The sequence below is a fragment of the Vigna umbellata genome, chromosome 1 (genome assembly GCF_029865625.1).
Source record: "Vigna umbellata cultivar VRB3 chromosome 1, Vumbellata_1.0, whole genome shotgun sequence".
Lineage (NCBI taxonomy): Eukaryota > Viridiplantae > Streptophyta > Magnoliopsida > Fabales > Fabaceae > Vigna > Vigna umbellata.
This window is the reverse complement of record NC_142165.1, coordinates 40,196,852-40,212,961: the sequence shown is the minus strand read 5'-3', so window position 1 is coordinate 40,212,961 and position 16,110 is coordinate 40,196,852. Positions and strand designations below refer to the sequence as shown.

General features: G+C 34.1%; 2 protein-coding genes across 3 annotated transcripts; both read left to right on the top strand.

The window, feature by feature from the left end:
- The first annotated feature begins 2,119 nt into the window (after nt 1-2,119).
- LOC124845984 (LEAF RUST 10 DISEASE-RESISTANCE LOCUS RECEPTOR-LIKE PROTEIN KINASE-like 2.1) lies at nt 2,120-6,049 on the top strand. The gene is made up of 3 exons (XM_047323183.2): nt 2,120-3,164; nt 4,487-4,522; nt 4,627-6,049. Exons 1-3 carry the CDS (start codon nt 2,342-2,344, stop codon nt 5,775-5,777), a joined length of 2,010 nt encoding a protein of 669 aa, XP_047179139.2. The 5' UTR covers nt 2,120-2,341; the 3' UTR covers nt 5,778-6,049.
- Nucleotides 6,050-9,319: 3,270 nt separating this feature from the next.
- Nucleotides 9,320-16,003, top strand: LOC124845985 (phosphoglucomutase, cytoplasmic). Of its 2 annotated transcripts, XM_047323189.2 has the most exons (19): nt 9,320-9,372; nt 9,513-9,603; nt 10,027-10,108; nt 10,314-10,369; nt 10,941-11,054; nt 11,233-11,295; nt 11,983-12,102; nt 12,229-12,329; nt 12,678-12,737; nt 12,834-12,933; nt 13,032-13,189; nt 13,270-13,365; nt 13,685-13,748; nt 13,841-13,922; nt 14,020-14,192; nt 14,275-14,351; nt 15,137-15,269; nt 15,498-15,614; nt 15,691-16,003. In XM_047323189.2, exons 2-19 carry the CDS (start codon nt 9,523-9,525, stop codon nt 15,760-15,762), a joined length of 1,749 nt encoding a protein of 582 aa, XP_047179145.1. In that variant the 5' UTR covers nt 9,320-9,372; nt 9,513-9,522; the 3' UTR covers nt 15,763-16,003. The 2 variants fall into 2 exon arrangements, with proteins under 2 accessions (XP_047179145.1, XP_047179143.1); XM_047323187.2 differs by lacking the exon at nt 9,320-9,372 and having other exon boundaries at nt 9,385-9,603.
- The last annotated feature ends 107 nt before the right edge of the window (nt 16,004-16,110 follow it).

Here is a 16,110-nt window from a genome sequence, read left to right as displayed (position 1 = left end):
TTCTCTAGCTTCTTTTTTTCTATTTTCTCTCCTACGTCTACTGTTATTCCTACGGGCTGTTCTCTCAATCTCATAATCAAACAATAAATTTTCAGATTTTGTTCTCCTACTCATTCAGAGAACAAAAATCTCAAGATATCAACCCAAAGAAATAACAACAGAAACAAAACACAATGTATATATACAGATATACAAAAATTAAAAATAATGGATTTACAGATAATGGAACAGAATTGAAATTGATAAACAATGAATGACTGAAATAACAATAACAATCAAATTCCCCAGCAACGGCGCCAAAAACTTGATAACTTTTTGGCAAGTATACCAAATCGTTACAAGTAATACAGTGGATAAGTAAAAATGTATCGTTCTCCCAAGGGAATTTGAGTTACGTTAATCAATTAAAATTATTTATCAAGATCAATTACTGATGATAATTGTGATTTCAATTTGGATTTAAACATGAAATTAACAACGTAAAAAAATAAGATTTAAAAATGCGATAAAAGATCACTCGAATTGGTCTTTGACTAACATTACAGTAAGCTCCTGAACAACATATATTCTCTGTTCAAGCATTCACATGAGAGTATCTTGATTTAATTCCTTAAAACAAGTTCTAAAATTATCTATTGAATTATTAATTCCTTAATTAATTCATCAGATAATTTTGTATTAAGTTCAGATGTTAAGAATGACCAGAAGCACATAACTATTCCTAGCGTAATTACTTTTAGTTTCTTTTCTTACGTTTCTGGTTCTAAAAATACTTCCCAGTACAAAAGAACTTTTATAAAGAATAATACTTCCGTATAATCAAAAGCAAGTCAAGAAAAGAACATGAACAGAAATATATTGCACAGAAATTTACATTAATGTTTCGTCATACAACCAATTTCAATGAACAGAAAATTTAGCCTATCCTAGACATCTCAAACGTACTCTTTACAGCAATTCCTTGCAGAAAGTGAAGTCTTGATGTCTTGAAAGGTCTCCTGATCGTCTCCTGAATTCTCCAGTATTTTTCTGGCTATTTTCGTGTGTCAGAAGATGCTTTGTGCCTTTCTGTCACGTCTTTTAAAACCACATAACGTCATTAATTCGCTCAGCGCACAGGTGTGTGTGCGCTATGCGAATTTCGTGTAACTACTGCCTCTTAACTGATGTTATTCGCACAGCGCACAAGTAATGGTACGCTATGCGAATTTCTGTTTCTTGACAGTGCGAGTTTTGGCTTGCGCTATGCGAGAATTGACTGACAAACTCCCAATTATACATCCTTTCCTGTACAATAATTTACAAAAACAATCTAGGTCCTATTACAACATTTCACTGAGTAATAACATGAATAATTAGAAAATTGAAATCATTTATAAGTGTAAAAACAACTCTTTTTTACACTTATCAGTATACATGTTTTAAGCCATTTTACTCGCATATATCCACTCCTACATCAAAATCGACCTACTTCCCTAAAATAAACCATGCTAATAATTAACACAATTATAAATATAACTATAAACCAAAGGGGAAGCAAACACAATTATAAACCATGCTATCAATTAAATGACAATCAATTCCAGCACACTCTTGCAGCAAAGGGGGAAGTAAATACATCATGTGCCAATTTGAAACTAAAAACAAGGGAAAGACAATTTTTTTACATAGAATAAATGTTACTAATATTCCTTTACATTCATTTAAGGCACGTTATAAAAATAAAATAATCATTAAAAAATTATAAATTTAAAAATAAAAATAAAAGAGTATGAAATAAATATAGAAAATATACGTCTGAAGTATCATTTTTCTTTTACATTCATTACGTTATAAAAGATAATATCTTTGACAAGTCAGCCAGTGTCAAATGTCAGTAACCTCAAATAAGGTGCCAGTCATTTTCCTTGTATATAAATATCCGCATACTGCTCAGAGCGTTTGCACATTTTATAGGTACGTGGTAATATAATAAGGGTCTGTGCAAATAAAAAAAGTGAATGAAAAAGACTGATATGGAAAAATCTTAAGACTCTTCTCCGAGGCATGTGATGCACTCGGGTATATTGCCACTGCACCAAAAGCTACCCCGTGTGAAAGGGCAAAAAGTTCCACGAAAGAAGTTCTGTTCCTCTGTTATTCTAGTTAGTCAAATGAAACTTCTGTTTTCCACTCAAATTATTTTATCCATCCTCGTTTCAGAAAATGGTATATAATACTCCAATCAAAACACAACCATACACCACTTGATAAATCTTGTTCTTTTCCCTTAATTTTCTTTCCGTAAAGAGCAAAGAAACTACCCACTTTTCTGTTCTATCTCCAAGTTTTCAACGAAAGCATGCCAGGCTTCACCATTAAGATCACTCGGGCCTTTTCATCCAGCCATCCAACTATGACCACCCCTTCCTCCTTCCTTGCATCCATACTCGCCCTTGCTTTCTTCTTAGCAGCTTTGCCACAATCCTACTCTCAACAAAACAACACCTACTCCATTTGCAGCCAATCTTTCAGCTGTGGAACTCTCACAAACCTATCCTATCCTTTCTGGGGAGGGAGCCGACCCCAGTTTTGTGGCCGCAATGGCTTCAACCTCACCTGCATGGATAACCGAAACGCTTCGCTTCAAGTTGGTTCCATGAACTTCCATGTACTACACATCAACCAAACGGCTTCCACCATGAGAATGGTGCGAACAGACCTTGTCTATGATCGCTGCTCTTCCAACTTCACCAACACTTCTCTCAGTTCCAGTCCCTTTTCTTTCCTCCCCACCGTCCAGAATGTCACTGTATTCTACGATTGCCCCTCTCAGGATTCTGTCGGGGGAAACTCCTTTACGTGTCAGAATGATACTGATAAACACGCTTTCTATGTGGTCAATGGAACTCAGCTGAGGCAGTTCCCGGGCCTTCAGAACTGCGGGGTTAGCGTTCTGGTGCAAGTTTCAGAGGGTGTTGTTTGGGATTCTGGGAACGGGATTGAGCCGCTGAAGAAAGCGTTGGATCAAGGGTTTGATGTGAAGTTTGATGCAGAGTGGAGTTCTCAGTGCACAGCGTGCAGGGATTCCGGAGGAGCATGTGGAACGAATGAGAATGATTCCGATCAGTTTTCTTGTTATTGCTCGGGTGGAACTCGGGGTTCAGTTTGCTCTACTCACGAAAGTATGTTCTCTTTTCTCTTATCTCTTCGTTTTCTGAATTGAATACCTCTAATACACCAAAAATGTTTCTATTATTTAGTATCCTACATCCTACCATTTTGGTCTCATGCACACACAAGCTTAACTCATCCTATATGTATAAAGGTGAAGAAGATACATAATGATGGAGATTACGTTTCATCTCTTCCTACCTTTGTGATAATCTAAGTGTAAAACGTAGTTAATGAAAAACTTAACAAATTGTATTTAAAAGGAAAACCTCTAATAATTGTGACACCGTGCACTAACGGCGGGGAGTGATCGTCGGCGGGGAGTGATCGTCGAGGCATGAAGTGCAAGGGGCACAGATAAGGAGCGGCTCCTCGCAGACTTCCAGTGGAAGGGACACATGGATGAATCGAACATACACTAGAACGAGAGAGATCTAGAGACTTTATAGGTATGAGACTATACAGTTGAAGGATAACTTAAAGGGATTGATTTGGCTACTCATATCACAAAATGCATTAACTTTTCGGTAGCCTAACTCATAAGAACTTAATGGTTAAGTGTGCTTAGCCTGGAGTAATTTAGAAATGAATGACATTCTGAAAAGTTTTCTCGAAAAGTGTACAAATGAGGACAAAGCACGTTCGAAAGCCTTCAGGTCTAGCCTCTCCCACTAGGGTGGACTATAATAGGTAAAGTGAGGGGAATATATTAATTGGGAATGTGCGTCATGTGACAGAAACATGGTTAAAATATAGGGAATGTACGTGGCAATAATTATTAGTTTTGGTAGTGAAAATGCTTAGAATTATAGCAAACAGAGTCAAGTTTTTTTGTTTGTTTTAGCATCATAGTTTGACCTGGATGCTGCAGATGAGACGTTCCAGCTAACCGGAACCCCATTTTGGTTTAAACAAATATACTTTGTGCAGCATCTGCGTATTACTAATTTACTGTATAATAAAATAATAACAATAATAAGCTACATATTGATGAAAAAACAGGTCACAAAAGTACACCAGCGTGGCATGACTAATAGACACGCAACACTTTCAGCTCGTTTTCCGCAATGGTTGACTTTTCAGTTTCCACTGCCTTCCAGAGTAATGGTAGGCCACGTGTTGGTGTGGTTTAGGTAGATACTTGTTGGAGTTCAAGAATCAATCACGGGGTTAAGTTTGAAAATTGTAACACTCACTTTAACTTATTAGGATTGGTAGGATTTGCCATTTTTAAACATGATACTCACTGTTATAATTGGAGTTTGAATTCACATGTGACACTTTTGTCCATTAAGATCTCAATCATTACAGTGACGTATGTTTTTTCGTGCAGGTAGCAGGAATAGCAGAGTGTTGAAGCTGGTTTTAGGTGCTTTTTTTTTTCACAAACACTTCTCATATTATATGCATTTGTTTTCTGGACATATATCATGTAATAAGACAATCTTAATCGATCATAAACTCTGCTAACAGGTTTCGTTGGTACTGGATTTGCACTACCTCTAATCGCTGTCATCATATGCCGCAACAAAGCTAGAATTTGGAAATTTATATTGATACAATTGGGCAAGATAAAAAAGAATGATCGAGTTATAGAAGCCTTCCTTGAAAGCCAAGGTTCTATGGGTATAAAGAGATACAGTTTCTCTGATGTTAAGAAAATGACCGACTCCTTCAAAATTAAGCTGGGGGAAGGTGGTTATGGATCTGTGTACAAAGGAAAGTTACTCAACGGTTGTTCGGTGGCAGTGAAGATACTGAACGAATCAAAGGAGAATGGCGAAGAGTTTATCAATGAGGTTGCAAGCATAAGCAAAACATCTCATGTTAACATTGTCTCTCTCCTTGGATTCTGCCTAGATGGAAGCAGAAAAGCCCTCGTGTATGAGTTTATGTCCAATGGTTCACTTGAGAAGTACATTCACAAGAAAGCAGCAGAAAAAAATAAAACCAGTACTCCACCATTGGGTTGGGACAGATTGAACCAGATTGCAATAGGCATAGCTCGAGGACTTGAGTATTTGCATAAAGGATGCAACACTCGGATTCTGCATTTTGACATCAAGCCACATAACATCCTTTTGGACGAAACTTATCGCCCAAAGATATCAGATTTTGGACTTGCTAAGCTGAGCACAATAGATGAAAGCATTATATCAATGTCAAATGCTAGAGGAACAGTAGGGTATGTGGCTCCTGAGGTGTTCAATAAAAGTTTTGGAGGTGTTTCACACAAGTCTGATGTTTACAGCTATGGAATGATGCTACTAGAAATGGTTGGAGGACAGAAGAACATCAACGTTGAAGCTAGTCGCTCAAGCGAACTGTATTTCCCACATTTGGTTATTTACAAGAAGCTTGAGCAGGGCAATGATTTGGGACTTGATGGGATATTGTCTGGTGAGGAGAATGAGATAGCAAAGAGAATGACTATGGTGGCTTTGTGGTGCATTCAGACAATTCCTTCTCACAGACCTACCATAAGTAGAGTGATTGACATGTTGTTAGGTAGTGCAGATTCCTTGGAAATGCCACCAAAACCTTTCCTCTCTTCTCCTCCAAGATCAACAGGTTTTTCCACTGCAATATCCGAATCATTTGATAGTCTCTCATGCAGCTCATAGTTGCGTCTCTTCTGTCAGAATTTTTTCAAACCGAACATTCGGTATTGATGATCAAAGCTTAAGGTTTGATCTGTCTTTCATTTTCATGCAATAGTTATTTAAGTGTCCTTTTTTCTATTATTTGGAGGCGGTACGGGTGATGGGCATCACGCATGCATGTGTGAAATAACTGCAACAAATGAAACAGTTTGTGGCCTTTCATATTTGGAGAATTGTGTTGTAAACATTAATTTATTAGTTCGGTTGTTATGTATTTACAAACTTTTCTATCATCATTGGAGAATATTATATGTTTCGGATGCAAGTGGTCTAGTCTTCTCTTAGACGGATCGAGTATTCTCTTCAACAAGTGATTTTTTACTCATTGTCTTAAGCACCTATTTTTGCACCATTTCAAATTTTCTTCAATGGGTGGTCTTCCACTAATCATCTTCAAATCCAATTTTTGTTTTTGGACATTATCGTAGATGCTGTCAAAGGTTTCTCTCCTACTAAAGTCAGTTTGGTTCACATAGCAGAAACAATAAATACGTACAATAAATACGTAATTAATGTGTCGCAAAAATTTCAACAACTATACTTTTTATTTGTCTATAGTTTTTCCAATAAACTTTTGGTAAAGATGACCTAATTACAATTCAATTTTGTTTTAACTTTATTACTTACCTATTTAGATTAACTTCTAATAATAACTTATCATTCTTCTTTAGGCTTTAGATGATTAGTCATGACATTTACATCAATATGCATATGTTGACATATATACTGTATATTATACAACTTTTTCTGCCACAAATTTGTTTAATTATTTTTATTAAGAAAAATCTTAATTATTATAATCTTTTAATTTATATATTAAAAAATATAAAATATTTGTTACTTTTAAGATATTTTTATTTTATCTAATATTTCTCTTTGCCAAATATTGATAATATTAAAGAAGCTAAGATATGAATTTGTAACGAAACGTCATTATGTTTATCTTCCAGGATTTTAGTTATTTTGCACTTCATAAGCATCTAGTTGAAATGCATTAAGTCTGTGTTTAATTTGACTAACTTTCTATAAGTTTTTCTCCATATATATATATATAATTTTTTTTCAGTGCTTGAAGTGCTAAGAGTAACACAACTCTCGCTCGGTTCATCAACCTAAATTTACAAATGCATCAAAAGGGAATAAAAGCATGCATTTTCCAAACTATTAGAAATATAAGACTTAGCCTAAGAGAAATAAGAAAGTTAAGTTCAACAACAACAAAAAATCATAAGTCCATTGTATTCAAATTTTAGATAGAAGGTAATCTTGTAAGTTCAATTCATGTCTCGTTACTCATCTATCATAAATAAATGTATAATAACTATTAATTTAAGTATATAAATAGATAATAGTTTTATTAATCATTAATTTATATTTCTATAATATAATTGTCAAGCAAGTAGGTATTTTATTTTAATGAAATATAGAAGTATTATTTTTTTTATATAGTTAAATTGTTTTCAGAGGGAAAGATCACATTTTGCGAACAGTTGGTTGTGTCAGATTGTGAAAAATACGTAAATATATTTTTACTTTATGATATAACTATATTAAAATGTTGAATTGATCTGATATTGTTTGATATATTAGAAGTCTTCGTGGATTTAGATTTAGACTTAAATAAATAATCTAATCAAACTTATAGAAATAAAATCAAATTGAGTGATGTTGGTGTTAATAAATAAATAAATATAATTTAAACGTGTCCCATAAAAATAAAAAAAATAAAAAAACACGAATTTATCTCGCTATAGTAGTTACTTATTTGCTATTCATGGATAAAATGTTATACAATATTCGGTTAAATAACATTTTTATTATTTTCTTAAAAGAACACTACGTTTGATTAAAATTGAATTAGGTAGCTGTTTCTTATTGTAAAAAATATTTGTTATAATTTAGAAAAAATAGAGTGGTTTTTATATATATTAAAATTATATAAGATTTTGTTAATCTAACCTAATTTCGGATTCGATGTATAATGATGTTGATGTGAGAAGGAAAAGGCACCCATTCTGGTACGCTCGTGTAAGGAAATGACAGGTTTCCAACTATATACGGGGATTGCATAACTAATGGAACCTAAAAGTTGCGTAAAGGTTCTTCGCTAAGTTTCTCATTTAAATTTTATTATCATCTTTGCCACTGTTCTTGATGATTTTTATTTTATTTTGCTGTGTTGAAATTTTATTTAAAAGAAAGAGCAACAAATGATTGGGTAGACCAAACTCATAGCTGTGTTACTTTCATTTGCCTATGTCCGTTCTGGTGATTAAAATTATAAAAGGGAGCATCGTGAACTGGGAAGAGCAATTAACACGCATGTGGTTCACACGTACCATAAAACGGAATAAACCATTTTGAAGTTGGAATATTACCAAAGCAATTCAAAATAAATGTTAGTACCTGCAATTAAATCCATGGTCCCAATACCAAAACCATCACAAAGAGCCTATCTAATATTTTAGGTTGAGAATGGTAATGACATTGCAAGGATAGTTAGACATGATAAGAATAATAATTTTATATCTCAAATAATAATTTATCATTTACAGTTTACGTGTGCTAATTTATAGGACGACACGACACATATTAATGTAATAATATTGTCAAAATCAATCTAATAAAAAAAGTTACATTATATTATTTGAAAAGAATAAGAATAAAATGGGAAAATTTAAAACGACGAAGTAAAATTAAAAAGTACATAAATGCTATGATAAATATTTTATAATTAATTAGTATTGACGGTGTATTATTTAAAGGATGTTAAAAACATATACTCTAATATAATTAATATAATTTAGCGAACCTATTAAATTGTAAATTATAAAAGAGTTTGAGGTAGTAAGAGGTAATTGAAATCTTAATAAATTAAAATTTACGATTTGATTATGTTTTTCATCACATACCATCATCAAACAATTCATTCTCTTTTTTCAAAAAGACAAAATGAGGTTTCTAAGAAATAAATAAATAGCTTCATTATCGAAGGTCATTAAACTAATTATGTTTAATCATGCATGACGTGTTTTTCTAAATCAACGTCTATGTAGCTAAGCACTCGTTAAAATTTGAAAACATGATAATATCTGGTAATATTGGTTATTTAGTATATTTATGACAAGTATTGATTAGTATAAAAAAACATTAATTACAATTTAAAATAGTTTTTATTTTTTAACTAAAATATATCGTCAGTATAACTTTTTTATATCATCGTGTAGTAATAATGCCACATACAACAAAGTTATTAAATATTATAACAATGGTAGAATTTTAAATATTTAAATATAAATTAAATATAATTTGATATGTAAAAATATAAATAAATATAATTTTAATAAAAGGTTTTAAAATTTATTTAAAAAAAGGATTTATTAAGTTTATAAAATAAAAAAAAATGAAAATATATTGCAGTAAGTCTTATTTAAGTCTAAAGTAATTATTGATGGTTAGAAAATGAAAAAAAGAGTGAAGAGACTCCCATAAAATTCCTCGTCGCACAAATGTCATCTAAATAAGCGTTCATCTACTGCAAACTCCACTCATTAAGGTCCTCTTCTCCTTCCTCTTCCACCCTCTTCCTTCCACCTATAAATACACGTCGCATCTTTCTCTCACTAACAGATTTTCTCTCACCAACGCACTTTCTCTTTGGTCTCAACCTTCTGGATTTCCTTTTCCTTTCTTCAGGTAACCGTCCATGGTGCTCTTCAACGTTTCGCGCGTAGACACTACTCCCTTCGATGGCCAGAAGCCTGGAACCTCTGGTCTCCGCAAGAAGGTTGCATTTCTTCTCTTCTTCTTCTCAATTCTCACTCGCCATTTCATTCATTCCCAAATCACTTCATCCTTTGATTTCTCCGCGCTCCGTAGATTCTTTCTTGTTTTGTTTTTCTCAGAGTTGCAGTGCTGGATCTTGTCTTGAAATGAGATATTCTGATTCCGATCTCCTTCGGATCATGTTGTTTTGATTGAGCTGCATGTGATGTTTATGCGTTGTGTTTGAGATGAATCGCGATTGGATCAGAACGAATTCGTTATACGCGGTTTAGGATCAGTTTAATTGTTTAGTTGTTTGGAATTGCAATGTAGTTTGAATTATTTTTTCTGTTGTAAGATCTGTTTCACATCGGTGCTTTCTTCTTCGTTGCTCGTTATTCCTTCTATTAATAGTATTGGTTTCTTGCCGGATGGATCTTTTCAGGTGAAAGTATTTGTTCAACCTCATTACCTCCATAACTTTGTTCAGGCAACGTTCAATGCATTAACCGAGGAAAAAGTCCGAGGTAGGAATCCTTCGATTTTCTTACTTTGCGTCAAACTCACGGTAGTGAAATTTTATAATCAGCTGTACTGCGCCAGAAATGAATATAACCTTTTTTCTCATGACAAAAGAAGATAGGGATTCATCATATCTTTTCAGAAAATGTTTTCCTTTTCTGGTTTCATTATACTGTAAGATTGTGAGAACTGTGTCTTCCATTCTTGTAGGTGCAACACTAGTTGTATCTGGTGATGGTCGTTATTTTTCAAAGGATGCCATTCAGGTACTTTTCCACTGCCCATTTTTGTTGCTTCTAGTGTAGTCTTCGTGGTGTCTGAAGTATTTGGTTTATCAATTACTTTATAAGTGCTGGCAAAATGGTAAATTTCTCATTTGCATTGCTTTGTTGCCTTACTATTTTTTCCGATGCGGTGAATTTGAAATTGAGCTTTTTTCTTTTTCTTTAGGTTTAATTTTATTTGTTCTACATCTAACATAGGCAGACATTTGGACTAATCCGACTTCACCACTTTTGTTCTTTTAGATATAATTTATGATTTTTTCCTTGAAATATACTATATTTTTTAATTTAACAAATGAAAATGTACAGGTTCGGATCTTATGATAACAAGGAGTAGAAACCAAAATTTTATTTTCCAGCTTGAATGTTTTATACTCTGGAAAAGACTTATTTTGTTTCTTTAACTCAGTATACCATTGGTTAAATATCGCTTCACTTACACTTTCTTATGTGGGAGGACACGCAGTGGATATTCTTTTCATGCTCAATAACTTGTTTTTCTTTAAGTGTCATATTATTCTGCACATCGTTAATGATCTTAATGAACCTGCAGATTATAACTAAAATGTCAGCAGCAAATGGTGTAAGACGTGTTTGGGTTGGTCAAAATGGATTGCTTTCAACTCCTGCTGTGTCTGCTGTCATACGTGAAAGAGTTGGAGCTGATGTGAGTAATGTTTTCTACAGTTTGGTTCTCATTATTTGCTATCTCATTATCATGCTTAGAATGCTTTTTATTTCTTCGAATATGGTGCATGATTTTTATAGTGGAAGAACATCAGGTAATATATTTCTCTGCTGAATTAAAGCAAAAATAGTGATTAAAAAAATTGTTATCTGTACAGGGATCCAAGGCAACAGGTGCATTTATACTGACAGCAAGTCACAATCCCGGTGGTCCTGATGAGGTGAGAATTGCTGTGAATTACTTTAATTATTTCTAGACGAGTTAAACTATATTAATGTGTATGATTATATCCAGTATAGTAATTTAATGGGTGGATCTCTCTCACGTTCTATTTCTGAAATCTGGACTAGGTTTTCTGACAATTAGCCTATAGCTTGGCCAGTTGAGTTGTTTGCGGTTGACTTACATTGCTTAGATCAATATAATCTGTGTTTCACGGAGTTACAAATGACATGAAAAAAAATTGTGCCCTATTCATTTTTTTTTATCTTGTATGACCCAACGATAAGTGATAATACCTATTTTTTCTTTACAGAAGATAAAAAGGTAGCAAGTAGTCAAAAACCAAAGAGCAAGAAATATCAGGGAAACATTTAATTACACAATATTATTTTTAAAATGCAGGGAAGATTTCAGTGACAAGCTTGATCTATGTGAACCTTAACATATTGCGTTTATGTGACCATGAACATATTCCAGAGTGTCCCTTCCCCAAAATAATCTTGTGGTTATAAAATTATTGTTTTTCTTAGATATCAACGAGACATAATTAAGTTAACAAGGTGAATATTTTCATAGATAACTGTAGGAGTGGATGTGAGTTTCTTGGGTAGTATTATACTGATATCTAATTGGTTGTAAAATTAACTCTAAATGATTGTAACTGTCATTTTTTTCAATGTTGTAGGATTTTGGTATTAAATATAATATGGAAAACGGTGGACCTGCACCAGAGGGAATTACTAACAAGATATATGAATTCACTACAACAATTAAGGAGTACCTGATTGCTGCAGATCTTCCAGATGTACTGCTCAAGACCTGGCTACAAATCTTCCCCTTTTCTTTATTTATATCACCTTGTTCTTAATCAAGACTGTACTTTTTTGTATCAATCTAACCCATATTTCCCATTCCCTGATTGTCTACCCAGGTGGATATCACCACAACAGGTGTTACAAACTTTACAGGCCCTGAAGGACCATTTGACGTTGAGGTTTTTGATTCAGCGAGTGATTATATAAAATTGATGAAGTAAGATTTTACAACTTCATTGTACACTCTGCGTGACTACAACTAATTTTTATGCAGTTGGATTTCTTTTGTCATGTCATATCGTGATGACAACTGCCAATTGAGCTGCGAAACTGGAGAACATTGAAAGAAGAAAATGTTTAAATTTGTCAAGCTGTATGAGTTTCTTTTAATAGACTTTCCTGCCTTTTCCTTTTTGAGTATCCAGTTTGGTATCACATGAGGCAGTTGTTCTTACAACAAGCAATTCTTTTATTTTCTTATTTTAATAAGATCATTAAGTGTTCTATATTTGTACTTGCTTCTGCTGATTCAATCCTTTCTTTCTCCATGCTTGAAATTTTGCAGGTCAATTTTTGATTTTGAATCTATCAAGAAACTGCTGTCCTCTCCTAAGTTCACTTTCTGGTATATTTTGGGGATGATGTTTAAACTTTGATATAGAACTTTTCTTAGTTTTTTTAATTCCAAACTTTATAGTAAATTTCTTTACCTTCATTGAAGTTATGATGCACTTCATGGGGTTGCTGGAGCATATGCAAAGAGTATTTTTGTGGATGAACTTGGAGCACAAGAAAGCTCTTTACTGAACTGTACACCTAAGGTCTTATTCTCTTGTTGATTATTTCTTCGTATGGCTTTCAATATTCTGAGTGCTGGTGGTGATTTGTCTTTGATTTGTGGATGACTTATTGGATATAGGAAGACTTTGGAGGAGGACACCCAGACCCCAATTTGACTTATGCGAAAGAGTTGGTTGCTCGATTGGGATTGGGCAAATCAGAACCACAAGATGAGCCCCCAGAGTTTGGTGCTGCTGCTGATGGTGATGCAGATCGCAACATGATACTTGGTAAAAGGTAGTGTTACCCTTATTTATGATGAATTTGAATCTTTTCTTTCCTTTTAGTGTAATATTTTTGTATCCCTTGTTTGTTAGGTTTTTTGTCACTCCTTCAGATTCCGTGGCCATTATTGCTGCAAATGCTGTTGATGCTATACCATACTTCTCTACTGGTTTAAAGGGTGTTGCCAGGTTTTCATCATTTTCATATGTTTGAAGCTCTTCTCTCTCAATTTCGTCAGTAGTCTGTGTTTGCGCATACAGAAGCACATGTGCTAATGTGCACTTGAGCCATTTTATGTAGTTATTATGACAACCTTATACTTGCACACGTTTAGTAATTGTTCTGTCTTGTAACTATCTAGTTAGCTGCTGCAAAAGGTGTGATTGAATTTGTTTCTAGTTGAAATATGAAACAGCAAGAATTTACATCGAATTAAACAGAAGTTGTTGATCTGCTGTTAATCTAGAGCTTAATGTCTACCAATTTTAAACCGTAAATATTTTGTAGGAGCATGCCAACCTCTGCTGCCCTGGATGTTGTAGCCAAACATCTGAATTTGAAATTTTTTGAGGTACTCTGCTCTTCGATGCCTTTACTTATGAAAACATTTGGCAGTGGCTTTTGGGCACACAATTATTTAATTTATTTATTATTCAAAACCAGGTCCCCACAGGTTGGAAGTTCTTTGGTAATTTAATGGATGCTGGATTATGTTCAGTCTGTGGTGAAGAAAGTTTTGGGACTGGTACGTTTTTGCCATGCATTAAGAGGAGCAAACTACAACTTTAAACTTTTTTAAAACCTAATTTTATCTTGTGATTATTCCTTATGTTTGTGGTTAGGTTCTGACCATATTCGTGAGAAAGATGGAATCTGGGCAGTTCTGGCCTGGCTATCTATACTTGCATATAAAAATAAAGATAAACTTGAAGACAAGCTTGTCACTGTTGAAGACATAGTTCGCCAACATTGGGCTACTTATGGGCGCCATTATTATACTCGATATGACTACGAAGTATGATACTATCACATTTTGTTCTATTTTGTTATAACCCGTTTTGAAAATCTGTTAATGACCTCAACTTTTTTCGTTAAAGAACGTGGATGCAGGTGCAGCTAAGGAATTGATGGCTTATCTGGTCAAGCTGCAGTCCTCACTTTCAGAAGTCAACGAGTATGTTAATATTAGTAATTTATTACACCAAGATTATTTTAGTTGAGTTTCCTTACAGTATATTTCCCCCTTATCATGCAGTAAAAGCTTTTGGCAATCAATTTGATCATTGAATGAAATTATTTAAATTGATATCAAGAAACTGATCTGTACGTTGTACTTCTGCATAATGGCAGCCCCATAGTTATTTTACTGTTCTTCCCTATCTTTTTGATACTTCTTATAAAGATATTCTTTGGGTGAGAACTGTCCTATACTTGCTGACCTGAGTATCGTACACAATCCATCAACAAAAAACCTCAAATAACTAGTGCATCTCCAAAGAACCAAAAACTGGCGACATTCTGGTGGACTTCTCTAGGAGTCATTGACCTAAAGCAAAAGCACAAAATTCTACCATTATTCAAAAAACCTAGGTAATACAATCCAAACGTTTATCATGTAAGATATTGACCAAGTCATGAAAAAGTATACATCGGTCCACTTCCTTTTGTCTTCCCGCTTCAGTTCACTTCTCCTGTTGATTATAGATATGTTGTAGTTACCTATTCGTAGATCCGCTTTAGTTCACCTCCGGTGCTAATTATTGATCTGTTGCTCATCACAATAGAATTTCCTGATTGTTTAGAATAATTTAGAAATAAGCAATTGGACTTGAACTGATGAATATGTTACAGTTACCTGTTTATTTAATCGGTATTTGACCTAGGAATAAGGTTACTCGGTTAAGGGGTTGAATATGGCGCATCATGGTAAATCTAATGAATTTATTCCCTTTTTTTTAGGATTATTAACGGGGTAAGGTCAGATGTTTCGAAGGTTTCCCACGCTGATGAATTTGAGTACAAAGATCCTGTGGATGGTTCCATCTCATCACATCAGGGAATTCGATATTTATTTGAGGATGGATCGCGATTGGTGAGTTTACTGCTTAAGAAATATTTGTTGCGACTAACTTGATGGAAGTGGGAGGAAATTCGTAATTGAAAACGCATGTTCCATATTCATCTTTTTCCATTGTTAGGAACTTGAAGTTGATGTGGGATTTTTTTTCCCTTAAGATATATTTCATTTTCCATTTTCTCTTCATTTTTCATGGGGTCTACTAAACTACCTTGTTTTCTTATGTTCAATACGCTACCCTAGATTTTCCGTCTCTCTGGAACTGGATCAGAAGGTGCAACTATTCGACTATACATTGAGCAATATGAAAAGGATCCATCAAAAATAGGGAGACTTTCAAATGAGGCGCTTGCTCCTCTTGTAAGATGCTTAAAATGTTTCATATTGAAGATGCTTTTAACTCTAGTCTTGACTGACTTGAATTTCCCAATTACAGGTGGAAGTTGCATTGAAACTTTCAAAAATGGAGGAATTCACTGGTCGATCTGCACCAACTGTGATTACATGAACGCATACAAGTGGAGCGTGGTTAGATCTGAGAATGTCATTTTGTTGTCCAGTTTCTATCCGGTGTTACGGATAGCCGACCTGTACCTTTGGTTGTTTGCAGCCTTTGCTGTGGGCACTTGAGTGGAGTTTGAATTACTTTATCTAAATTTTGATGTGCTGAATAATTTGCAACTGCTGAGTGCTATAATTATAGTCTTTTAATATAATTGTTCCTCTAGGGGGCACTCCCTTCTTCTTTAGGTTGCTGCCGTGATATTTGATTTCTCTCGTAAACTTTGGAAGAAGATAGATGGATACTGGCAGAACAAACAACGGTTAGCTGTTTCGTTTCAAATGTCTTGTACGG

Excerpts from the sequence above, each read along its gene's own strand:
- LOC124845984 (XM_047323183.2), top strand. The coding sequence starts at position 2,342 with ATGCCAGGCTTCACCATTAAGATCACTCGGGCCTTTTCATCCAGCCAT. Across the intron at positions 3,165-4,486 it reads AGTTTGCTCTACTCACGAAA|GTAGCAGGAATAGCAGAGTG; the intron begins GTATGTTCTCTT and ends TTTTTCGTGCAG. Across the intron at positions 4,523-4,626 it reads AGTGTTGAAGCTGGTTTTAG|GTTTCGTTGGTACTGGATTT; the intron begins GTGCTTTTTTTT and ends CTCTGCTAACAG.
- LOC124845985 (XM_047323189.2), top strand. The coding sequence starts at position 9,523 with ATGGTGCTCTTCAACGTTTCGCGCGTAGACACTACTCCCTTCGATGGC. Across the intron at positions 10,109-10,313 it reads AACCGAGGAAAAAGTCCGAG|GTGCAACACTAGTTGTATCT; the intron begins GTAGGAATCCTT and ends CCATTCTTGTAG. Across the intron at positions 15,615-15,690 it reads ATGAGGCGCTTGCTCCTCTT|GTGGAAGTTGCATTGAAACT; the intron begins GTAAGATGCTTA and ends TCCCAATTACAG.